Source organism: Lepisosteus platostomus, chromosome 25, assembly GCF_059453375.1.
Source record: "Lepisosteus platostomus isolate fLepPlt1 chromosome 25, fLepPlt1.hap1, whole genome shotgun sequence".
Classification (NCBI taxonomy): domain Eukaryota; kingdom Metazoa; phylum Chordata; class Actinopteri; order Semionotiformes; family Lepisosteidae; genus Lepisosteus; species Lepisosteus platostomus.
The window spans coordinates 15,157,697-15,178,871 of NC_142635.1; the positions used below are offsets into that span (position 1 = coordinate 15,157,697).

The 21,175-nt window shown below is 45.3% G+C and overlaps 1 protein-coding gene across 5 annotated transcripts in view; it reads left to right on the top strand.

The window, feature by feature from the left end:
- Positions 1-20,211, top strand: part of nrgnb (neurogranin (protein kinase C substrate, RC3) b) — a 48,366-nt gene extending 28,155 nt beyond the window's left edge. For 4 of the 5 annotated variants that reach the window (XM_088619634.1, XM_088619632.1, XM_088619629.1 and 1 more), the window contains exons 6-8: positions 7,653-7,869; positions 18,098-19,566; positions 19,675-20,211. In XM_088619634.1, the coding sequence (XP_088475760.1) occupies positions 7,653-7,869; positions 18,098-18,153 (273 nt within the window). In that variant the 3' untranslated portion in view covers positions 18,154-19,566; positions 19,675-20,211. Of the gene's footprint in view, positions 1-7,652; positions 7,870-18,097 lie in introns of all 5 variants that reach the window. The other variant, XM_088619630.1, reaches the window with a different exon arrangement.
- Positions 20,212-21,175: the final 964 nt, after the last annotated feature.

Genomic DNA, 21,175 nt, shown 5'->3' on the forward strand with positions numbered 1-21,175 from the left:
GAGCGACACTTTTCTTCCCCGACCTGTTTTACAGTACAGTCAAGTGAGAGTCGGAGCACCACTAGTCGTAATCGCTTCGACGACAGCGTTGCTTTCCAAGATTACCATTATCAGCTCGCCATGGATTGCTACAGTGTAAGTCCAACCTGCTCTCTTTTTTTTCTGCACCTTCCCTTTAAAAGCGCCGTTTTTCCTTTTTAAAATAAGAGCGAGGTCGTGACAAAGGGGGACAAATTCTGTCTCTTTTCTCTTAAACTGGTATTTCATGTGCCATTACTTTTTATTTCGCCTCGGTGAGATTACAGGCACGCGAAAATCATTCATTTGACAGTTTGGCCATTACCGGCTGACGTGAGGTATTTTGTGTTTGCAACTGTACACAAGTTCTTGTTGGGCGCGATATGTCATAGGGTGGTGGCAGTCAAATGTGTCTATATTTTAATTTGATGTCATAAAGCATTTGTTGGTAAGGATTTAACCAGCGAGCGGTTGGCGGACTTGATCGCAACGTGGATGTCAGTTTCTGAATATTGTCTTTCGAGGGTTGCATCAGGAGCAAAATAATTGAATTTAGAAAGGGATATGGAAATGTGTGGCAGACGGGTCATATCTGTGTTGCTGTGTCCTGGGTGACATCTCTCTAGTAAAAACACATCTGGCTCTGAACTGCGAGGGCATTTTCGCAACGTGCACTAACTGCCCTTGCCAAGCTCTTCAGTGTTGCCTCAAAGGAGAAGTAAACAGACACGAATTGCCATTTTCAAAGCAATAGCTTTCAGGTCAATTAATGAAGACCTCAGCAATAAATAATTTGGTGTGTTAATTAACAAGAAAGCGCCTCGCCTGCCTTTACGCAGCGCCGGGCGGCTGCGCGGCCCCGCGGTGAGGACCGCTGAGCGCACCGCGCCAAGTTGCAGTGGGCGAAGGAGCCGCCCCCGCGTTCCTACTCTCCTCCTTTTAAACCTCCTGTACATTTCTCTTCGCAGATTAAGGCTTTAATAAACTGACGTTTATTTCGCGGGCCCCCCGGTTGCCTACAATTTTCCTTTAGCTTGTCGGACAACTTATGGGTCCAAGGGAAAGCCAGGACAAACCGTTTGTCTCCTGGGTGTAAGATGTGCCTCCTCAACTTTTTTTTTTTACCGTGGGAGCTGATGGTGTTTGCAGGAGACACTTTCACCGCATTATGACAACGTGAAAAAAAAAAACCAACAACCTAAAACGCCAGTTTACGTATTAAACGATAAAGGTATCCTTTAGCGTAACGTGTTGAAACACGAGGGGGGATTAAAGAGGAAGAGCGATCCTCACCTATTTAAAAGTAAATGCGGGGTATGCATCTGGCAAAACACTCGGAACGTCCAAAAAATTGCACTTGCATTCTGTGGTAAAACATTCACAGGGGTAGCGCGCATTCTCTGAATACTGTATATCAGCCCAGAGCAGCACCGCTGACTTGCTGTACTTCCAGACGTGCGTGTAGGCAGCTGGACACCTCTGTTCTCATCTGCAGGTGCTCGGAGCTGGGCAGGAGGGTGTCAGGATATTCTCTACTATGCTTCAATCCGAGCATAGTCATTTAATAGGAGCGACTCCCCAAAAAAGAATTCCATTGAGGACATTAAAGCAAAGCGACACAAACTCAGTAATTAAAGCATAGTTTACGCAAGACGTTATGACTGAGCGTGAAAACGCACAAATAAGTTATTTTGACATAAAGCAGTAAAGAAAGAAAAATCAGATGGATTAAATTGGAAACTAGCGCTGGCGGATTAAAATAACACCCTCCTGCTAAAAGTTTCAGGACATACTGGATTCTTTATCTGTAGTTAGCGAGTTTCTTCTTAATTTCCTCCACGCTTAGTGTTTTATTTTCACACCACACTACAGGCATTGCTGTGCTGACGCCTTGCACGTACTGCACAGATAAGATACATGCCGATCTAAGTATTTGTTCACTTTTCTTTTCTTTTACATTATTAAAGAGAGATGCCAAGTGGGATCTGTGTGTTTGGGAAGCCTTTTTCTCTGAAGCTGACAGATATTTTTTTTCATTGCTGTTCTTTTCATTTCACATATTATTTTAACAAAATGTAAGACACTGTTCAACAGAACTGCAAGCCTGTTTGTATGAGATATGGGAACCTGGGCAGCTTTAATAACACCAGTAAAAGCAACTAATGAAAGTCTGTTTAGACAGTGGGTGGTTACACTCCTACACTGTGGGAGCCGAAAAGTAAGATTCTCTCACACAATGCTCTTTCCTTTGTTGGCTGCATTTGGCAGCCTTATGCTCTGCTGTTACTATTTATTTATTTTTGTCATCATTGGTTGCTGTGTCCTCACAAACAACCCAGAAATCCTAAGTGTTTGGAAAACATCATTATACAGTGTATGGCAAGCCATGCCCATATTTATACCAATAAGAACGGGCATTTAAGAAAAAGGGCAAACAGATTTTATGATACCTTTACCTATCTTTTCCATAACATATGATTCTGGCTCTTGTCACCAATAGATTCAAATTCTGATAAATTAAATCATGGAAGCTGTAGGAGAGCACAGTGAATTAATTGGAAACATAACAAATGGCAAGCTGCCAGCAGGTCAGAGGAAGAAGTTCTCAATTTTCTGCACTGATACTTCATTTGTGATTAGTGCCACCAGCTGGCTGGCATTCTGTCTACATCCGAGGCCTCTAACCTTGTTTCACACCTGAGCTGTGGTCCGGCTGAGCAGGCTGTTGGGGCACAAAGCAGTGGCCTCACTCCTCTGAGCTGTAAAGGAGCTGTAATCCAGCATCTCCTACTCGCCTTCGCTCAAGGTGGCCACGCCTGGTCTGATGTTCAAACCTGTGCTGCTGGTTTCTCTCTGCGCAACACGTTCTGTGGAAAAGCACCCAGGGAAGATTCCAAGAAGGAAGAGGCTGGGGTTTTCTCCCATCCCACAGGAAGAAAAGAAAGGTGGGAATTTTGTGGTGGGCAGAAAGTGGCATTGTTTTAACCGCATTTCATTGCTTGTAGTGAGAGAGAGAGAGAGAGACACAAGAGAGTGAAGGTTCCTGGTGGAGAACCCATTGCATTAGCCTCTGTCTGTCCTTCCTGGCAGAGGGTGCTTTTGGGCTTGTGCTCATTATTACTTTTTTTTTGAATGACAGTAGAATAAAGAAATCGATCAAATGACATCTCAGCCTGCGCACGCCGTCTCAAAAAAACGCCCGATATTCTGAGCAGCCACAGCTGTCGGCTTGACAGCTGAAGAACCCCCCCCCAGAGAAAACCAAATAATATTCTTCCCCATTAAAAGAAGATTAAAAGCTGCACTCTTTATTTGATTTTGTTTTCCAGGCCGGCTGCGATGTTCCAGTTGTCTGTACAGATTTTATCAGTTCAAATCTAAAAAAAGCCTTCGTCAAGTGTTGAGTCCATGGGGGTGGGAGGGGGAGTCCAGCCTGTTAAATATTTGAAGGCACATCTTTTCCTGCGCAAAATTCAACACAGAGCATGTTCAGCCCTTAAACGGGTGCGATTTGATTTGTGTTGACTGAATGCCGAGCTGTGTTTGATTGGTCTGCACCTTTGCCACATCTGGCTTTACCACCTAGTGTTACCTGAGGAGCTGCTTATAGCATTTCAAAGCCACAGCCCTGCCTCTCAGCCAGGGGCTCTGTAAGGGAGCCCATACAGACCTCAAGCACGGACAGGGAGGGGAGTACCTCGAGCAGGTGTAGCGATTGCGGTCCTTCATCACCGAGCAACTTGGGGATGTAAGCGTGTGCGTCACAGTTTCTTTCTGCTTTACTCCTGTGGGTTTGCCTTTGCTAATCTCTGGTTGGTTTTTCTGTCACGGCAAAAGTTTGGCAATATCAGTCTTGTTCCCACAGCTTGTCGTGTTGTTCTGTGTTTTCCTGAATTAGCCTGCTCCTTAGTCAAGAGAAATTCGAGAAGTTTGCCTACAATGCCAAGTGCCCAGCGTCACCAATGGAAATACGTTTCTAAAGCTCTGATCCATGCCTCTGATGTAATTGCTTTCATTTAAAAAGTAACTCCTCCAAGTTTTACTCACGAGTCTCCACGGTGGATCTGCTGAGTTATGGATGCCGGTTCAGGTCGTGAAGAATTTGAACATATTCACCTTTCAATTCACCTTTGGGGTTAAGGATCACGGCCTTCTTTACTCAAGTGATTTCATGATTCTCAATATAACATATGGTCTTGGTGACAGTTTCTGTTTATGTGATCTGCCCTGTATGTCACACCCAGACACCCATCAGACCCCTACAGTATATGTCTGGGGCCCTATATTGGCTGACAGCAATGTCAAAAGACATAATTATGTTCTACGTTTAAGCCTTCTTTTGTTGGTAAATTTAAGATAATATAGTATTTTAGGTAACATGAACATGGGGTGACAAAGCTCTACCCCCCCTCTGTACCCCGGGTCCAGAAATGAACCCAGGCCCCCAGGACAGTGAGGCAGAAATGAGTAAGTGATGCTTACCACTGCACCACCATGCTGCCTGACCACAGCCTGTATCCTGTATCCTGGATTTGTTTTGTGTAAAAACTACACATTTCAAACTTGTAACATAAATGTCATCTAGTATTTAGCGCCAGTTCAGAGGAACAATATTGAGACACTTTTTTGCCGGCTTCATTTTCTAAGGATTCCAGTGAACCAGTGAACCAGCCAGGGAGGATTCCAAACTGACACCTGTTACAAGTAGAAAGCTAGACGGTTGGTTTCTTTTTAATTAGGAAAATTAAAGACACTGTGTCACAGGCTTAAGCTGCATCTTCGAGTGTTTGGCTGTCTGCTATCTAAGCTTTTGTTCCAACTAATCCTTGCTTATTGAAGCCGAGCTAATTAAGTAAATGAATGGCTGTTTCCACGTCCTGTGGTAGAGTGACATGGAAGATTCTATCTTTGTCATACAACACACACTGTGCTGTAGAGAGACATCTCAGTTACTGTGCTACGCTGCAGGACTGCAAGACTGATACACACAACAGTGACAACATCCAGCAGCCAGTAGCTGTATCACCTTGCAAGTCTCAGCTGGCAACCCACTGAAGCTCAGCAGATGTGCGCCTGGTCACTGCCTGGATGGGAAGAGGTGTTAGTGGGGCCAGCAGGGGGTGCCTACCCTGTGGTCTTTGTGAGTCCTAATGCCTCTGTATAGTGGTGGGGACACTATACTGTGAAAAGGCAGCATCCTTCGGGTGAGATGTAAAACCAAGGTCCTGACTTCTGTGGTCATTAAAAATCCCAGGGTGTTTCTCCAAAAGAATAGGGGTGTAGCCCCAGTGTCCTGGCCGAATTTCCCATTGGCCTTTTCCAATCATGGCATCCTAGTTATCCCCATCTATGAATTGGCTTCATTACTCTGCTCTCCTCCCCACTGATAGCTAGTGGGTGGGGAGTGTTCTGGCGCACTATAGCTGCCGTCGCATCATCCAGGTGGGGCTGCACATTGGTGGTGGAGGAGAGGAGTCCCCATTACCTGTAATATGCTTTGAGTGAAGTGTCTAGAAAAAAACTATATAAGTGATAGATAGATAATACTTTATTAATCCCGTAGGGAAATTGATGAATTGATGATTGTTTAAGTAATGATTATTACTCCTGTTTATATCAACTAAGTTAATTTAAGGCGTTACATGACACCAATGGAGTGTCTTTTTCTGATGGGTTTCCGTGTTTGCACATGAATGTGTGGAGGAGTAATGACTTCTCAGCGTTTCTGTTCTCCCAGTAAGGTGTACTGTAAGGTGAACCAAAGTTATAAACAGTGGGCAAGCACCCCAATGTAGAAATCAGTGTCAAACTGATTTTAAAAGATGGTGAAATCTTCAGTCTACAGTCTGTGGCAAGTAGAGGTACAGTGCAGACTGGCTTCTTGGTCCAGTCTTAGGCCCAGGAATGGAAAAAGCATGCGAGTCTCATTCTTTCATTACTTCCAGGTCTAGCCTTATGTAGTGCTCCATTTACCCTCATGTCCATGTATGGGCGAGCACCTCAGGGGAGGCCTTGTCTGTCTGCTGTTGGCTCAATCACTGGCCCCCCGGGTCCTCTGCGGACCTGCGTAGGCTGGGTCTGCTCGAGTCCCTTAGCAATTACCGGTGGCAGGAAAGCTGGGAAAACTCTGACCCTGGGGGGCAGAGCACCACTCTGACAGCAGGGAAATGTAAATGGATCTCATGGCTGGAGAGTACACTTGGCACGTCCTGCATCGATCAGAGATTTTCATCGGCATACATGGGAGACTCATAATGCCAGCTTGGATTTGATAGAGAAGACCATGTGATAGCCTACAGCAAGAAGGTGCAAGGTGTTCCTTTGTGTCTATTTCATTTCTAAGGGGGGTTGCACAATAAAACTCCACTCTCACGTTTCACTGTAGTGTAGCAACAGGGAAAATGTCTTTCAAAAGACTCGCAGCAAAGATATTGTCATTGGAAATAGCAGAACTTAAATGCAACCCCTAAAGAGCACACAGAATAGATGAACGAAAATGAGCCACCATGTTTCTTAGGCATTTAAGCAGTACAACTGCTTAAGTATGACTTTCAACAGGGATCAAGAAATTGCAATTATTGCATTGTGTATTTTTTGGGGGGCATTGACAGGATGCATAGGGAACATAACTCATGCTGGCTCTTTCTTCCTCAGAGATAAGGATAATTCCTATTTTATGTTTTACGTGAAATCTTAACTAATCTGCCAATCAATTGTGAGACTACTAATTTAAGCCCTCGCAAATATGAAAAGCCCCATGCCATTAACAACATCAGGATGTGACTGTAGGCTAATTGTATGTAATGGGTTTGTGAGTTAGAAAGAATATATCTCGAAATGCCAATGCTAAGTTATTTCCATGGCAACAGCATGGACTAACAGCAGCAGAATCATCCCAGAGGCAAGTTTTAACACCATTGCTGTTGCTGAAGATCTGAAATAATTGTAGACTCCTTCCCGGATGTTTCTTTGTTAATGGCTCTCACAGTACATTTGATGGTCGTTTCATCTGAATCCAAGAGGTATATCCTTAACAATATTTCCTACCAGTATAGAGTATGCAAATGGCACCGATATGCTACAGGTCTGGAGTAGTTCAAGTGCAAGTTAATAGTCAGGCTTTATGTCAGTATGAATAATGGATGAGTCTTATGAACTAATTGAAAAGCATAATAACTTGAAAGCTTTACCGAGCAGAAAGGTGAACAATCTCTAAGCGTTTCAAAAATATTTGCTCTGTTTTTCTGAGGTCCGTGCTGAGAAGTTTGGCCCTTATAAGAGTGCAGTGAGTTTTTGTAAGACTCTTCATCATCTCCCCCCCACAAACATCAGAAGGTCCACAAATGAGAAGAGTCCATCAGGGTCATTTGTTTCTATTTCTCTGTAGTGTGAACAGACCCTGCAAAAGACTGAAATTCCCTGGGCAGCCCCACCATCTCCCTGAGGGATGTTTGGGAGTAGCCGAGCACACAATGGAGCTGTGTGGCAGTAGTCTAGGCTCCTTGCCACTGCGCCACCATTAACCGGGCGCGAATTCCAGCTCGCTTTGACAGTAGCGCGCGCCATTCTCCAGCAGGGGTCCCTCTCCGCACTGCGTGTGGCCTGAGCTCTGTCTGTTCTGCGTGTGCCTACAGGAGGACTGCGCCAAGCAGCAGGAGGAGGACATCATGGACATCCCTCTGGACGACCCCGAGGCCAACAAGGCCGCGGCCAAGATCCAGGCCAGCTTCCGCGGTCACATGACCAGGAAGAAGATGAAGGACGACAAGCCCCGGGACGAGGTGAGCAGCAGCGGCGCAGGGGAGAGCTCCAGGGACCGGGAGTCGCTCAACGGGGGTCAGAGCGAGTCAGGTAAGAGCCCGGCGACGCACCCCGACACTCGCAACGCCTCTGGCCCCAGGCTGCTCAGCGCGCGCCCTTTCCAGCCCGCTCGGCACACTTCGTTACGGCTTCGGGAGTGTTCCCGCCTCCCGGATCGTCAGACTGAATCGGCAAACCCGCTGGTCTCAAAATCCTGCAGGGGAGAGGGCTAGAAAGACGGCAGGTTGAGGTGCCCTTGCCAAGCAAGCTCAGTGCAGGATACGTCAAAGTGGTACATTGTATCAGGTCAAACACGGCAGCAAGGCTATCAGAGCTATCATCTATCCCAGCGTTTTCTCATCTCTGCTTCCGCATCAGGGTTGTGGGTGGACAAGAGCCCATCTGTTAGCGCCGGGCTGTTGACGGACCCTTTGCAGGTCTCCAGACGCGGTCCGAAAGCAAAGGTATCCAAGACGGTCGGTGATTCCAAGCGAGGTCAAATCCAGGTAGCCAGAGCGAAGTCAGGCAAACAAATCCGAGAGGGGCGAGACGAGAGAGAGAGGAAGCGAGAGATCCAAAGCCAGAGTCGTAGGTGAGGGGGCCCAGACGAGGGGGAGAGGGTTCAGGAAAGGAGAGCGAGGCGAGCTCAGGAGGCGGATGAAATCCTCATACCGAGCGCTGGTAGCAGTGAGCAGAGGGTTTAAATAGTTGCGGGGAAAAGGTGTGGAATGAAGATTGAATGATTTGGAGTTAATTGGTGCTGGCTGTGCTTGTTACACAGTCCTAGGAAGTACACCCCACTGGACACTGGTCAATCGCAGGGCACGTCAGACACAGACACTCACACGTTCTAACCAGGGCCGGTTTTTCCCAAAAGCCAAGTAACCTACCAGCATGTCTTTGGACTGTGGGAGGAAACTGGAGGAAACCCACACGAGCACGGGGAAAACTTACAAGCTAGATAGATACTGTAGATAAGACTTTATCGATCCCGAAGGGAAGTTAATGTGTTCCAGCAGTCCAGCCCAAGACAAGCAAAATCAGACATCAGAATAGATGAAAAATTATACAAAATAAATATAACATAAATAAATAAAAATAAATACATAGGTGTGTGCAAAATATGATGATCGTAGTCACTGTAAAAACAATAAAATATGTGCAAAATGTGCATAGGTTTATACAGATTGATTGTCCAAAAAGTACAGTGAAGCAACATGCTGTCCATAGACGAGCAGATGAAGGGCTGACAGTCCTAGCCTAGGGCAGCGTTATACACCCTAACAGCCACCAGGAGCAAGCTCCGTCTGGGCCCTAGCGCTGCGAGGCAGCAATGCTGACCACTGCGCCACTGTGCCGTCCAGCTATTCCATGAGCGTATGGAGATCAGGGGCAGGTGTTTGTTCTGGTGCCGACTATATGATCTTCTGCTACCACTTGAACAATGGTGATCAACAAAGCCGTTTGCATTTAAGGGGAGTATAAAATGTAATGCTTTTTTTTTTTGTTTGCTCCCGTGAGAATGATAAACATGTCCTTTTTTTGTCATTGTATGGAGAGCATTGCATTGACCTGTCTTTTACACAAGGCTGTGATGCCCAGCAGGCTCAATTATTTGTTTTATTAGTCTTGTGGAAACTACAGATCTTAGGAGCTCATTGGCTGGAGCTGTGGGGATCAGTTCAATGGATGGGGTGTACAGGTATGAGCTCAGGCCAGCAGAGGGGAAGGCAGGGGCACTGAGTGACTTGGCAGAGAGGCACAGTCACTTTGCAGAACTCGAGCTCAGGAGGCATTGTAGGCTGATAAATCACCCAATCTTTGATGTGAAGAGATAAAGTCTTCCTATCCCTCAGCACTGAGAAGAGGCTGTTTTTAGAAGCTGCACAGTGTGATCATAGTTTGCATGAGGCTTTGCTCGGTCTGATGTCCTTAAAACAAAAATCTCCACATCTGTCTTGAAAAGACTTTACTAACAGCAAGTTTGGAAAAAGCCTACTTAATCTTACCGTTTTATTCCAAAAGCTTTTGTTTCTAGGTGCAGAAACAGAAGTGGTCTCCTTTTCGCTGTAATGAGCTCAGAAGCACGGTACTCAAGTGCTAAATAAGCTTGAGTTAATTGGAGCCCCAAGGGATTCAGAGCCTGAAACAGTGGCTTCCACCATGTGCCTGTGAGACGCACGAGTCATGCCAGACCAATTAGAGGAGGAAAAAAAACTCATTTTACATTGAAGGCAGTACCAAAAAATTCACTTTAGATTACAAATCAAAGATTTTCAGGGTTAGGTTGATGATTAATAGCATCGCAGTTTACACACAAAAAATATTTGGGTGCATGCATTATTGATTATTAATAAATTATTGATTGCTTAATTTTAAGAGTTGATTAAAGAAGAAATAACTGCCAAATCTCTCTCTGTGAAATATTTTGTTAAATCCCACATCTGATATTAAACCACCCACTTACTGTATATTTTACATACATTCTATATAAAGTGCTTCACTTAAAGACCTTTGCATGTAGGATTGGAAAGATGTATGCCATAGTACGGAATTAATTATTATAGCATAAAATGGCCATATCTGTGTTCATGCTTGAGCATTCTTGTGACTTAAAACTTTATATATCTGATCTGTTCTACATTAACAGTAGAGTCGTATGGATTGGTCACTGTTTTTTAAACCTAAGCTAAGGTTTAGCGAAAGTCAAGGAACCACTGTTGGAATGTACTACCAGTAGTGTACATTGCTGCGTTTACTTTGCTGTGCTCCTACGCAGTGCACACCGACTGTGACTGATAGTGGTTTTCACTGTGTCCTGATGTGACCATATATAACAGTGCTGCCCTGTGTCGTGGCAAAAGTCAATTAGTGCACCTCAAAGAGTCTTGTCTCCGGGGGCTGGTTTACATATTCCGTCCATTTGACAAACAGCAGAGCCAGGTGGCGTAGCACGTCCTCCCAGTTACATGCATTGTGCCTACAGGGTTAAGGGCTTATTTGATGTTGTAGGCAGCTGTGGTTCTTTCCTGTCCTCCAGACCTGACAAATGGTGATGCAGTGTTGCTGTGAGGACTGGAGTTCTTCATGGTGTGTCCCAGAATGAGCTTCTGCAAGAAAATTGAAAAAAAAAAGATTTTTGATTGATTTGGATTGTTTTCCTGCATATCTTCACACATATGTGTGACACTTCAATTACAAATCTGAGGTTTTGGATTTTTCTACCCCTGTGTCCCAATGACCCATGTGCGTGTGAGAAAAGTTGTGCTTGGGAGTAGAGGAGGAAATCTGGGATCACTCTGCACTCACTCCTGTCATTTCATGTGGTTTCTTGCTGGTCATTAAAATATCTGAATTTGTTTGGCATGCCTTTCATGTAGGAGCACCAAAAAAATGGACAAATTGGATCTGCATCATCTGTGACCTGAAGTCACAGCTTAAGGCTTATTTTTTTTGTTGTTGTCCAAGGCTCAGACTCAGACTGGGACTCCCTCTTGCCTATAGGAAAGCTGGATTGCTGAAAATAGAAATGCGCAAGTTGTAGCATGGAAATCTGTTTGAAAAACAATGAGATTGCACACCCCTTTACCAGCCTACCAAATAACCAGGTGGGTAGCTGCGTCAGCATGCGTAGGCTGCAAAGGAACAAGTAATAGGTTTATTCCATGCTGAAAAAAAGAAGAAAGAGAACACAACGTTTCGGCCGTGGAGCCTTCTTCAGGTGACACCACGGCTCCACGGCCGAAACGTTGTGTTCTCTTTCTTCTTTTTTTCAGCATGGAATAAACCTATTACCAAATAACCAGCCATCATCAGGCACTGCCCTCCCAGACAATGGCTGACAGGTGTTTTTACATCTGTGAAAAGCGAACAGTTTTTGTCCACTTTTAAAATGAGAAGGAGCAAAGCAAAAAGGTTATGCCTGGCAAAGTACAAATTCACAGTGGCAGCAGTTAACACCCCCTTCTATGAAGCCATCTTGTGCAACAGCTCTGGTCTGCTGCTGTGAGTTCAGTGTGGAGACACATGGGGACTAAGCCACAGCAGATGCCAATGGGAGATTGTGATTTGCATTGTTGGGAAACAGATCTATACCTCAGGAGAGCCTCAGCCCTAAAAAGCCTTAATAACTTCCTCCTCTCACTCGTCTCCGTTTATCTGAGCTAAATGTAGCAGTGAGCTACTCTTAAATCCTCATCCTGCATTTACATTTTATTTATTTCTTTTTAATTATCTCAGGCTGAGAACTGGTTCTGCAGCGGTACTGTTGGCAGGCTTGATTTAGTTCTGCTTCCAAGCAATATTTACTCAGTTGATATATGCAACGCGTGTTGTTTCCTTTTTGGGGGTCCTGATGTATTAGCTGCCCTTCGAGGCCTTAATGGACTCATTTACAGAGATCGTTAACATTCTCACTAACGTGACAGCCACCCCGAGAGATTTCCGATTCCCCGTCTTTGTGCGCGCTCTTCTCCCGCACGGGAGGTCACTTTTCGGATGATTTCCCGATGACAGCACGTGGGCAGCTCTGCGGGAGCTTGGAGCACGAGACCGTGTATGTCGCCACACCGCCTCCATTCTCAGCGCCCTGCCCTCTGGAAGCAGGCCGAAGGAGGAGAGGGCGTTCTGTTTCAGTGCCGCGTGCCAATCTCTCGCAAAGTTCAAGGGCCCCGAGACAACCTGGCGACTTAACGGAGGCCTCTGCTGCAAGTGATTCTGCCACCCCCCCGCGGAGACCGTATGCTTGCGTGACCTTTTCACGCTCTCCTGACAAATGACAAGGTCTGGCCCTCACAGCAAACCTTCCACCTCTGCTTTCAGGAGAGAACCTGCCGGTTATTTTGAGGCAGGTGCACAGAGAGCAAAAGAAAACTGCTTTGAAAACAAGAGAGCATTGCTCAGTGCCTGTAGGCCTCAGCGTGCTTGTACCCCAGTGACTGGACCAGTTCAGTGCTGCGTATTGAGCATCTCAGTTTGCCTCCTGTGAGACAGGGCCAAGTGGTGCTGTGATATTTCAGAGCCGGAACTTTAAAGCTCAGCTCCCCCAAGAGATCAATTGCTGGCGACTAACCTAGTCACAGCCTCCGGAACTAATTTACCTGTTTTTCATAGCAACGCCATGCTAATTACCAGTTGCTAGACAATAATGAAATCGGCAGGTATTTTGCACTGCAATGGAAAGGAAAGCACAAGAGAGGATATTCAGTGTAAAAAAAAAGTTGACTGCTGTTTAAAATTAACTCCCTTCACCGCAAAAATGATACTTTTGATTGGTTTTTAATCTTTAAAAGTGATCAGTTTTTTTAAATCTCTGTAACAGGGTGAAGGAGGATTCAAGGCCAAAACATTGTGTATTCTGCTATTTCTTCACATTTTTTACATAAAGTGTAATTCACCTCTACTTCTTCCCGTGCGGTTGGATTTCTTGGTTCGACCCTGGCCTGGGCATCTTTCTGTGTGGAGTTCACATGTCCTCTCTGTATTCAGCACAAAACATATTCATAAATCTAGCCCGGCATCAGCAGAGAAAAGTCAGCACAGCTTATATCTTAACCATACTGCTGTTCTGTGTGTTCTTTTAAGCTCATATTGTGACCTACACACGTAAGTGGGGCAGTTTGGAGGACAATGTCCTTTTTTATTTTGTATCCTGGCAAAAGTACAGCGCCTATCCCAGTTTGCCCTCTCCTTCTCTGGTTGGATGGTCTGAAAGCCTCTGCGGTCCCACCCTGAGGGTAGGCCAGGCAACCGATTTCCCAATTTAGGCCTTTCCTTAGCAACACCAACCTAGTTGCCGGTTGCTAAGCGTCCCCCGGTGTTGGTGAGTTATTTTTAGCTCCAGGTGCATCAGTGCGTCCTCCCCAGGAAGGTGGAACTCGTGTGCTCTATCACTGAGACACAGGCGTCCACAGTGAGCCTGTCTGTCAGGAGCTGCCCCCTTTTCCCAAGCACGAAACGATTGCTTTTTTTCTCTATTGCAATGCTACTGTAGCAATTCCTCCCCCCTCTTCCCTACTCCCTCCCCATCTGCCCCTGTGGAGAAGATGAATTCAGAATGAAAGCAGGCATAATCTGCAGAAGGTTAGGGTGCCACCAGAAAAAAATATAATAAAGTTGTGTATTTTGTTCCTCATTTTCCTTTACCGGTTACTTTTTCATTAAAAATCTATTTTTAGCCACACATTCTTGTTTTAAACAGGCACACAGCTCAGAATGACAGTTCTGGAGAGATTGAGCGCACTCGAGAGTACTTGTGCAGTGCGCTAGTTCACAGATTGGTTCGGTTCTCTCTTTAAGGGGTTACAACCTGCAAACAAATTTTAAAAAACACATTTCTCTCTGTTTTACCTGCCATACACATTTGTGTTCTTCAGCATGTGGGATATTATAGTTTTCCTTAAAAATGTTTCCTAAAAATGGAATTGCGTACTGTTTTCCAACATGTTTTGTAGGCTAACATTTCTTACTCCAGACTCAGGCTGCTGGAATCAGCCATTTTGATGTTAAATAACATTGATAATACTGTAGTTTATCCGAAAAAAAATGTTTTATAGCCCCAAAGGGACCTCCCTTTCATGTTTGCCTGCCAAGCAAAACAGTTTCAATTTCTGTTTTCATCAAAACCATTTTAAGCAAAATTCCAAATTAGATTAAGAATAAAAGTAAATAGGTATAGACGCGAAAGTAACAAATAATAAAGTAACAAATCTCTACAGTATTTACGAGAACCCAGCCACTGGAAATACAAAGTTAAAACACAACACAGTCATCAGAGTCCACAGGGAGTTCTTGATTTCCATTTAAGTGCATTTAAAAGCTTAATACAAGTTCATGTAGTTTTTATTTCTGTGTTATCTTGTATCCTAAAGACACGAATGAGAAACTGGGAACTGTTAAAATGTTAGACAGATACAAAATTACAAGCTACTTTACCTGTGGACATTTAAAGAAATATATCTGTTTTTCACCTGAAATATTGTACTGTCACATGCTTAACATGAAGACTCAGGCAGAGTTCAGTTCAGATTCGGTGAAAGTGCAGTAATGTGATATTTGCACACTGTGGTAAAGTTACTGCACATCTGGCACACCTGGCAGTACACTGTATGTACTGTGAGATGTGCCCTCTTAGTGATACCATTGGCCTAACAGAGGCAGCTGCTGTATCCAGGCATCCTCAGCAGCAAGGTCCTCAGCTCTCCAGTCGTGGGACTGACCCGCTGCAGGAGACACTTACAAAACCACGGAGATCCCCCCAGACCTCTGCGCTCCATCGCCCTCCCTCTGCACAGCACAGCTCACAGCGGTTTCTCCTGCGCCACGTCATTTCAGGCCTTTGTTCTCTGCCGGGGAGCAGAGCTTTCAAAAGCAGAGCCAAGGCTGTGGCTCGCAGAGTCTGTAAAATTCGTTGGAAAGCTTCGCCCTAGAAAAGCCACCTGTATTCGCTGAACTGGGTGGTTGCATAAAGGAAGAGGAAACTCCGAAAGGCAAATCGAAAAACTGATTTCACTGTTCTCGAGTCTGAATCTGAAGAAGAATAAAATACCCCACTGGAGCTCACTGCCTGCAGAATGGAAATCCCATTACTGGAGCTGGAGCTGAAAACGCAGGCTTGTGACTGCCACAACCTAGGATCTATAGGATGGCAGCGGTCCTACCAGGTATACTCATCACTGACACTGTCCGACACACTCACACAACACTGCAGCTTCCCACTTGCTGTTGCAGTGCAGCGGGTTTTTTTTTTTAGTTTCTTTAAAACAGTTAAAAAAATTATTATAATGTAAAAAAACTTTAAAGTGTGGCAAACTGAAATGTGGCAGACTGAAGTTTTTCCCGCAGTCAGCTGTCGTGACTCTGTGCCGGTGGCCCTATAACACAGCAGATCAGGTAGAAGAGTGAGAAACTGATTTGAATGAAGGGGGGGAAATGACCAGGCCCAATACTATAAGCTCCAAGTGGCATTTAGCCAGGACACTGGGACTGATACCCCCATGCTGTAGGATTTTTGATGACCAAGTAATCAAGTCCTCAGTTTAACATCTAATTAGAAGGCCAGCACCTTCTACAGCGCACCATCCTGGGGCACTGGCTTGGAAATTCCAGTCCAGAGGGAGGATCGCCACGTACTGGTCCGCACCACTTATTGCGGCAACCTGGGACTCCTCAGAGATCTCCCACTTCTGGTCTTGCTTAGCTTCTGAGATCTGACAAGATCAGGCAACAGGGTCAGAACGCCGCTGTTATTATGAAGGCCGAAGCACGCTCGTGTTTAAGCTGGAAAGGTCTTGGGTTTGATCTAAATAGGGTTGGGTGAGTTGGCACGAGTTTTACAGGGTGTGTGTGGTGCTGCGGGCTATTACAGCGAGAAGCAGACTCCATTCAAGCTTCTGATTATTCGGGATTTGGCCTGGAAAGTTGAACAGCTGTCAAGAAGAACGCCCTTAAACTTTGACCAACTCCACCAAGCCTGGCCGCTCTGACGCTCGCAAACTACAACCCCAGTACTTGATGGGGGCCATCTGTTGGCTGGAGTTTGCTCCGTCTCACTGATGGAGACCCGTCATCGGGTGTTGGGCCTTGCAGTTTGTGCTTGCCCAGTGGGTCAAAGTTTTGATTTCAGCCACACCTAGGAGCGGGTGAAATCAAGCCATCTGTGCAGTGTGACACGTTGGACAGAGTGAGAACAGGTACACTGTGCCAGGATTGAATCCTCCCCCGGGTGTCTGGCAGTGCTCTACGGATTGTTCTGATTGACAGCTCTGTAAGCCAGAAGAGATGTAAACCTATGATATAGAAAAGTGTAAATGAGTTTCTTTCGACAGGCTCCCCTGTAGATGCGCTGACTATGGTGCCACTTCTTCCTTGAGACTCCGCAGGAAGTTTGTAATCAATTTCTTTGCCTCCCAGAGTGAGAAAACCCATTTTTAACTCGAGTAGTGCCCTCTGATCCTTACCACCTGAACAGGTGCCCTGGGTAAAAAAAAGGTCTGGACTGACAGGGAGGTCAGAGGTCAGGGGGTCAGGGGTCAGTGAAACCTCAACTTCATTCAGCCTCCTGGCCTCCACGGAGTCCGACAAAGGAGAAGGAGGTGTACTAAACAAAAAGAAAGACGGCATGTACAGTAGGATTGATCACCAAGATCTATATTCTGGTCAAATGGGGTCTCTTCATCTATCCTTACTACATACTACAGGTGCGCTTTTAAAGTGTGGTCATGTGTGGTATTACAGTGTGGTTTGGCAGCAGCTCGTTGTCTGACCGGAAGGCATTACAGAGGGTGATCAGGTCAGCCCAGTCCATCACTGGAGTACAGTTCCCCTCTACTGTGAACATTTTTACAACTCGCTGTCTCAGGAAGGCTGGAAGTACTTCTAAGGATACCAGTCATCCTGGTTTCTCACTTTTTTCTCCCCTTCCCTCTGGTATGTGTTACAGAAACATAAAGGCACAAACTTCCAAATTCAGAGACAGTTTCTTCCCACAGGCCGTCAGATTACTGAACTCTACCCCCACCACTGACTGACACTGATGGGTTGCTTTTTCTTCTCAAACTGCTGTCTGACTGCTTTTTTTAAAGTTGTATGTTATTTAACTTGTTGTTCCTGCTGTTCTGTATTTATATTTTGGTGATTCCATAATGTCTCTGTATCAGAGCATACATGCAAATAAGCATTTCATTGCACTTGTGCATATGACAAATAAACTGAACCGAATCATGGCTATAACATTGGCTGACATTATATAAAATAAGATCACTTTATTAGCCCTATACAATTTGTTGCATTAGGAATTTGTCTTTTCGCATACCCCAGCTTTCACTTCCTGAGACATACAGTACAGTCACACAAACAGCGAGAGAAGCTTGGGGTCAGAGCGCAGGGTCAGCCATTGTACAGCGCCCCTGGAGCAGTTGGGGTTAAGGGCCTTGCTCAGGGGCCCAACGGAGTAGGATTCCTCTGCCAGCCACGGGATTTGAACCGGCAACCTTCCAGCCACAGGTGCAGATCCTTAGCCACAGGGCCACTGCTCCGCCCCATTTTTCTTTTTATAAGTCATCAATCAAGGGGTATGAGGAGGTTCGGGAATCAACACCACACCTGCAACTGAAAGGACATTCTAGGAAGAAGGATCCTCTTTCCTAAATATTCCAGTTTGTTGTTCGGGAGCTGCCGTCTTGACTGTGGCAGTGAAATGGGGATGTTGTTGGGGGTTGCTGGTGTGCCGGTGCAGACTCGACACGCCTCAGCCCCGGCGCCTCTTCCCTCTGTCCTGCAGGTGCCGCGGAGTCGGAAGCAGCAGAGGGAGACGACGCCTCCGCGCCGGAGCAGTGAGGCCGGCGGACCGCCGAGGAGCAGGCGGCTGGAGACGAGCGCGGCGGGCCTCCTTCCCTGACGAGACTCCTTTTTTCGTAGAGAGAAACTTTCAACACTTAATTACTGCTAGAACTTCATAGATTTGGAAATATTTTATCCGATGGGTGAACTCTTCCTCCCCCCACTTTCCTGCTTCCTGTTGAACAAGTGTAAATGTCTGTAACTTAAAAAAAGGCAGCAGTTCTCGTTTCCATTGCACGTCATGCGCAGTCCTGTTGTGATGTCATGGTGGAGCACCCTGTGTGGATATTGATGGAACCGGGTGCTCTGTCTGTAAGACTCTATTCATTCGCTCCTCCAAAAACCTTTCAGGTTTTGCTTTGTTTCCACTTCCCTTCTTAAATGGAATTCACCCTCTAATTTGCTTTGCAAAGCTTTGCTTTAACATGGTCTGGAATGAGCATGCATTTCTGTATACAAACAGTGTAGACTTTGCCTTCCTGCTTCGTTGCCCAAAGCATTTCCTCTCCCTACTGCTTGATCTCACAAATGGCTGTCATCCTTTGTTCACTCTGGGTCTTTCACATTCAAGTTTCTTACATCTGTAGGAAAGATAAAATATTTGAGATGCATTAACCTTTATTAAACTCCTCAAAACACAGACAAGCAATCAGTCTCTAGGCAACCATAGAGCTTAATGGATCATACTCATTTTTCGGCTCTTTTATTCCTGATTTATTGTGTCTCCCTCCTGTCGTCCCCTTCCTCTTCAGCTAGCAAGTCTCAGTCAAACTGAGCCTTCCAGTGTGAGCAGTTCTGACAGCACCCTGAGGAAAAGAGGAAGTGGTCACACTTACCAGCAGTGCAGTGCACACCCGATTCACCTCCCACATGCACTTCCTGGGGCACGGGGGGGATATTCCAGAGGGGACACACAGCGGACCTAGCAGCTGAGAGGAGGTCCATCAGCCCAGCCTCCCAGCCCTGCTCTCCGAGCCGATACTGTGGTTTCCTTCGAGAGACAGCTGGTCTGCAGGTACAGCCTGGGGTCCCCGTTAGCTGACCGGGGTCCCCTTAAGCAGAACTGAGATCCTCAAACCAATTAGCTACTAAAAACCAAAAGAGTTAGGTGGGCCAATTGGCTTCCTCTCATCTGTAACATTTCTCATTGTGCAATTTTAACATAACGTCCTTTGATTTTACATTCCACACACCTTTGTTCTCCCTGCCCTACGATGTCTTGAATATGTGAATGACGCGTCAGCATAGTTTGCACTTGTGTCCACTGGTTCGTGTTTTGGTTTTGACTTTGTCTGTGCCTTTAAGGATCTTGAAGACTTTCCATCAGGTCCTTTCTGTTCAAGGCGAGAAAGGTTCAGTTCTTTTAGCCTGTTGGTGTAGGACATACCGTTAACCCGAAGAATGTACGTGGTTGCTGTTCTTGTTTCATAACATATGTATGCATACAAAATGTAATGGTCTAGATATGTTATTTTTATTCTTTTGCATCCCAACTCTGCAGCTGATATATTTCAGGAGCATTGGCACAATTATCCCATAAAGTACATCACCCCCAGGAAATTGTTAAATTCCTGGCAAAAGTGTATGGCATTATAAAGACAATGACTGTTTTAGGTAAAGAATAAGCATATGCCGTCCGGTAGAGAATGTGCCCCATGACTTCTTTCTAATGTGTTTGTTTGTTCTTGTTTTGATTGAGTCTCATTATCGCTTTATTTTGCATCTGCACGAACTTGCTTTGGCGTTTTGTTTTATGCTCGCAGGCAAGGGAATAAAAGTTGTGTATCAGGTTTTTCACTAAGGCATGTGGGAACCAGGAAAGTGGATTTTGTAAGTGATTTTGTCTTTGGATGTGAACGTTCAAATAATTGGTTTCCTTCTCCTTTTCCAGCAGGTGGATGAGAATGCCAGTGTATTACGTGGTATAGACTGCGTGCATTAGCATGCTGCATGTAAAATCCCCACCTAGGCAGACAGTTGTCTGTCGCAACCCCTGTAAAGAGGTTACATCTGTAAAGACTTGAATCGAGTACTAATTAAACCTGACATTTTAAACACTTTGTCGATTTCTTGATCGCTTAGGCAGCACTGTGGAACAGTGATTAGGGCTCTGGACTTGGTAACTGGAAAGTTGTGTTTAAATCATAATTTGATCCATTACTTTTGATGGCAGATTTTCATTGGGTTGAAGCAAGAATCCGGACCTTGGTTGTAAACATGTTAATTAGGTATTTATTGTGCCTCAGCCAGCCCTTCAGAGCAAAGCAGTTGAATGAGCAAGAGAAAGGCATGTTTTGTTCCATGAATGATATCTGGAGTGCTTGTCTGTGGCAGTACCTTATAAGCACTGTCTAATAATGACACTCAGATCTGCCTCAGTCATTACATTGCATTGTTTCAACAGACATCATCAAGCAGCGCACATTTCTGTGAAGTGTTGCAGAAGAGCATGAAACCAAGAGAGGATGGCTCCACGTTAATGAGCCCTGCAGATGGTAGTAACACAAGCTGCCAGTGTTGTCAGGGTTCCAGTGAAACACCTACAGAATTATAGTATTTGTATTCAACACCTGTTCTGTTGCAACAAGAGATAGAATAATCACCAAACACATCGTTTTTTATATTATTTCCATGTCTCACTGAAAAGAGAGGCTAGCACCTAATTAATTAACTGAGCTCCACAAGGATCTGAAGAAGTTACGTACTTCATATGATTACTTTTGAGAAAGTTGCACTAGTGCCCTGCACCTGGCATATCTTCTAATAGCACACTTAATTGGAAAGATATATGTTCCCCTGTTAAGAGTTTGGAGAGTAATTTATTTCTACCGAATGTGTAGTCAGATTGTTATTGTTATTTTTCCTGGACACAGAGCTTACCTAATTAATCTTGCAGAAAGTGCATGGGAAATGTGTCCAAGGCTCCAACAAGCTTTCACTGCGTTAACACCTGATGCCATGTCATGTGCAGCTCAGTTCATCAGATTACAGGTTGCCACAGTCTGACAGTGCACCACTG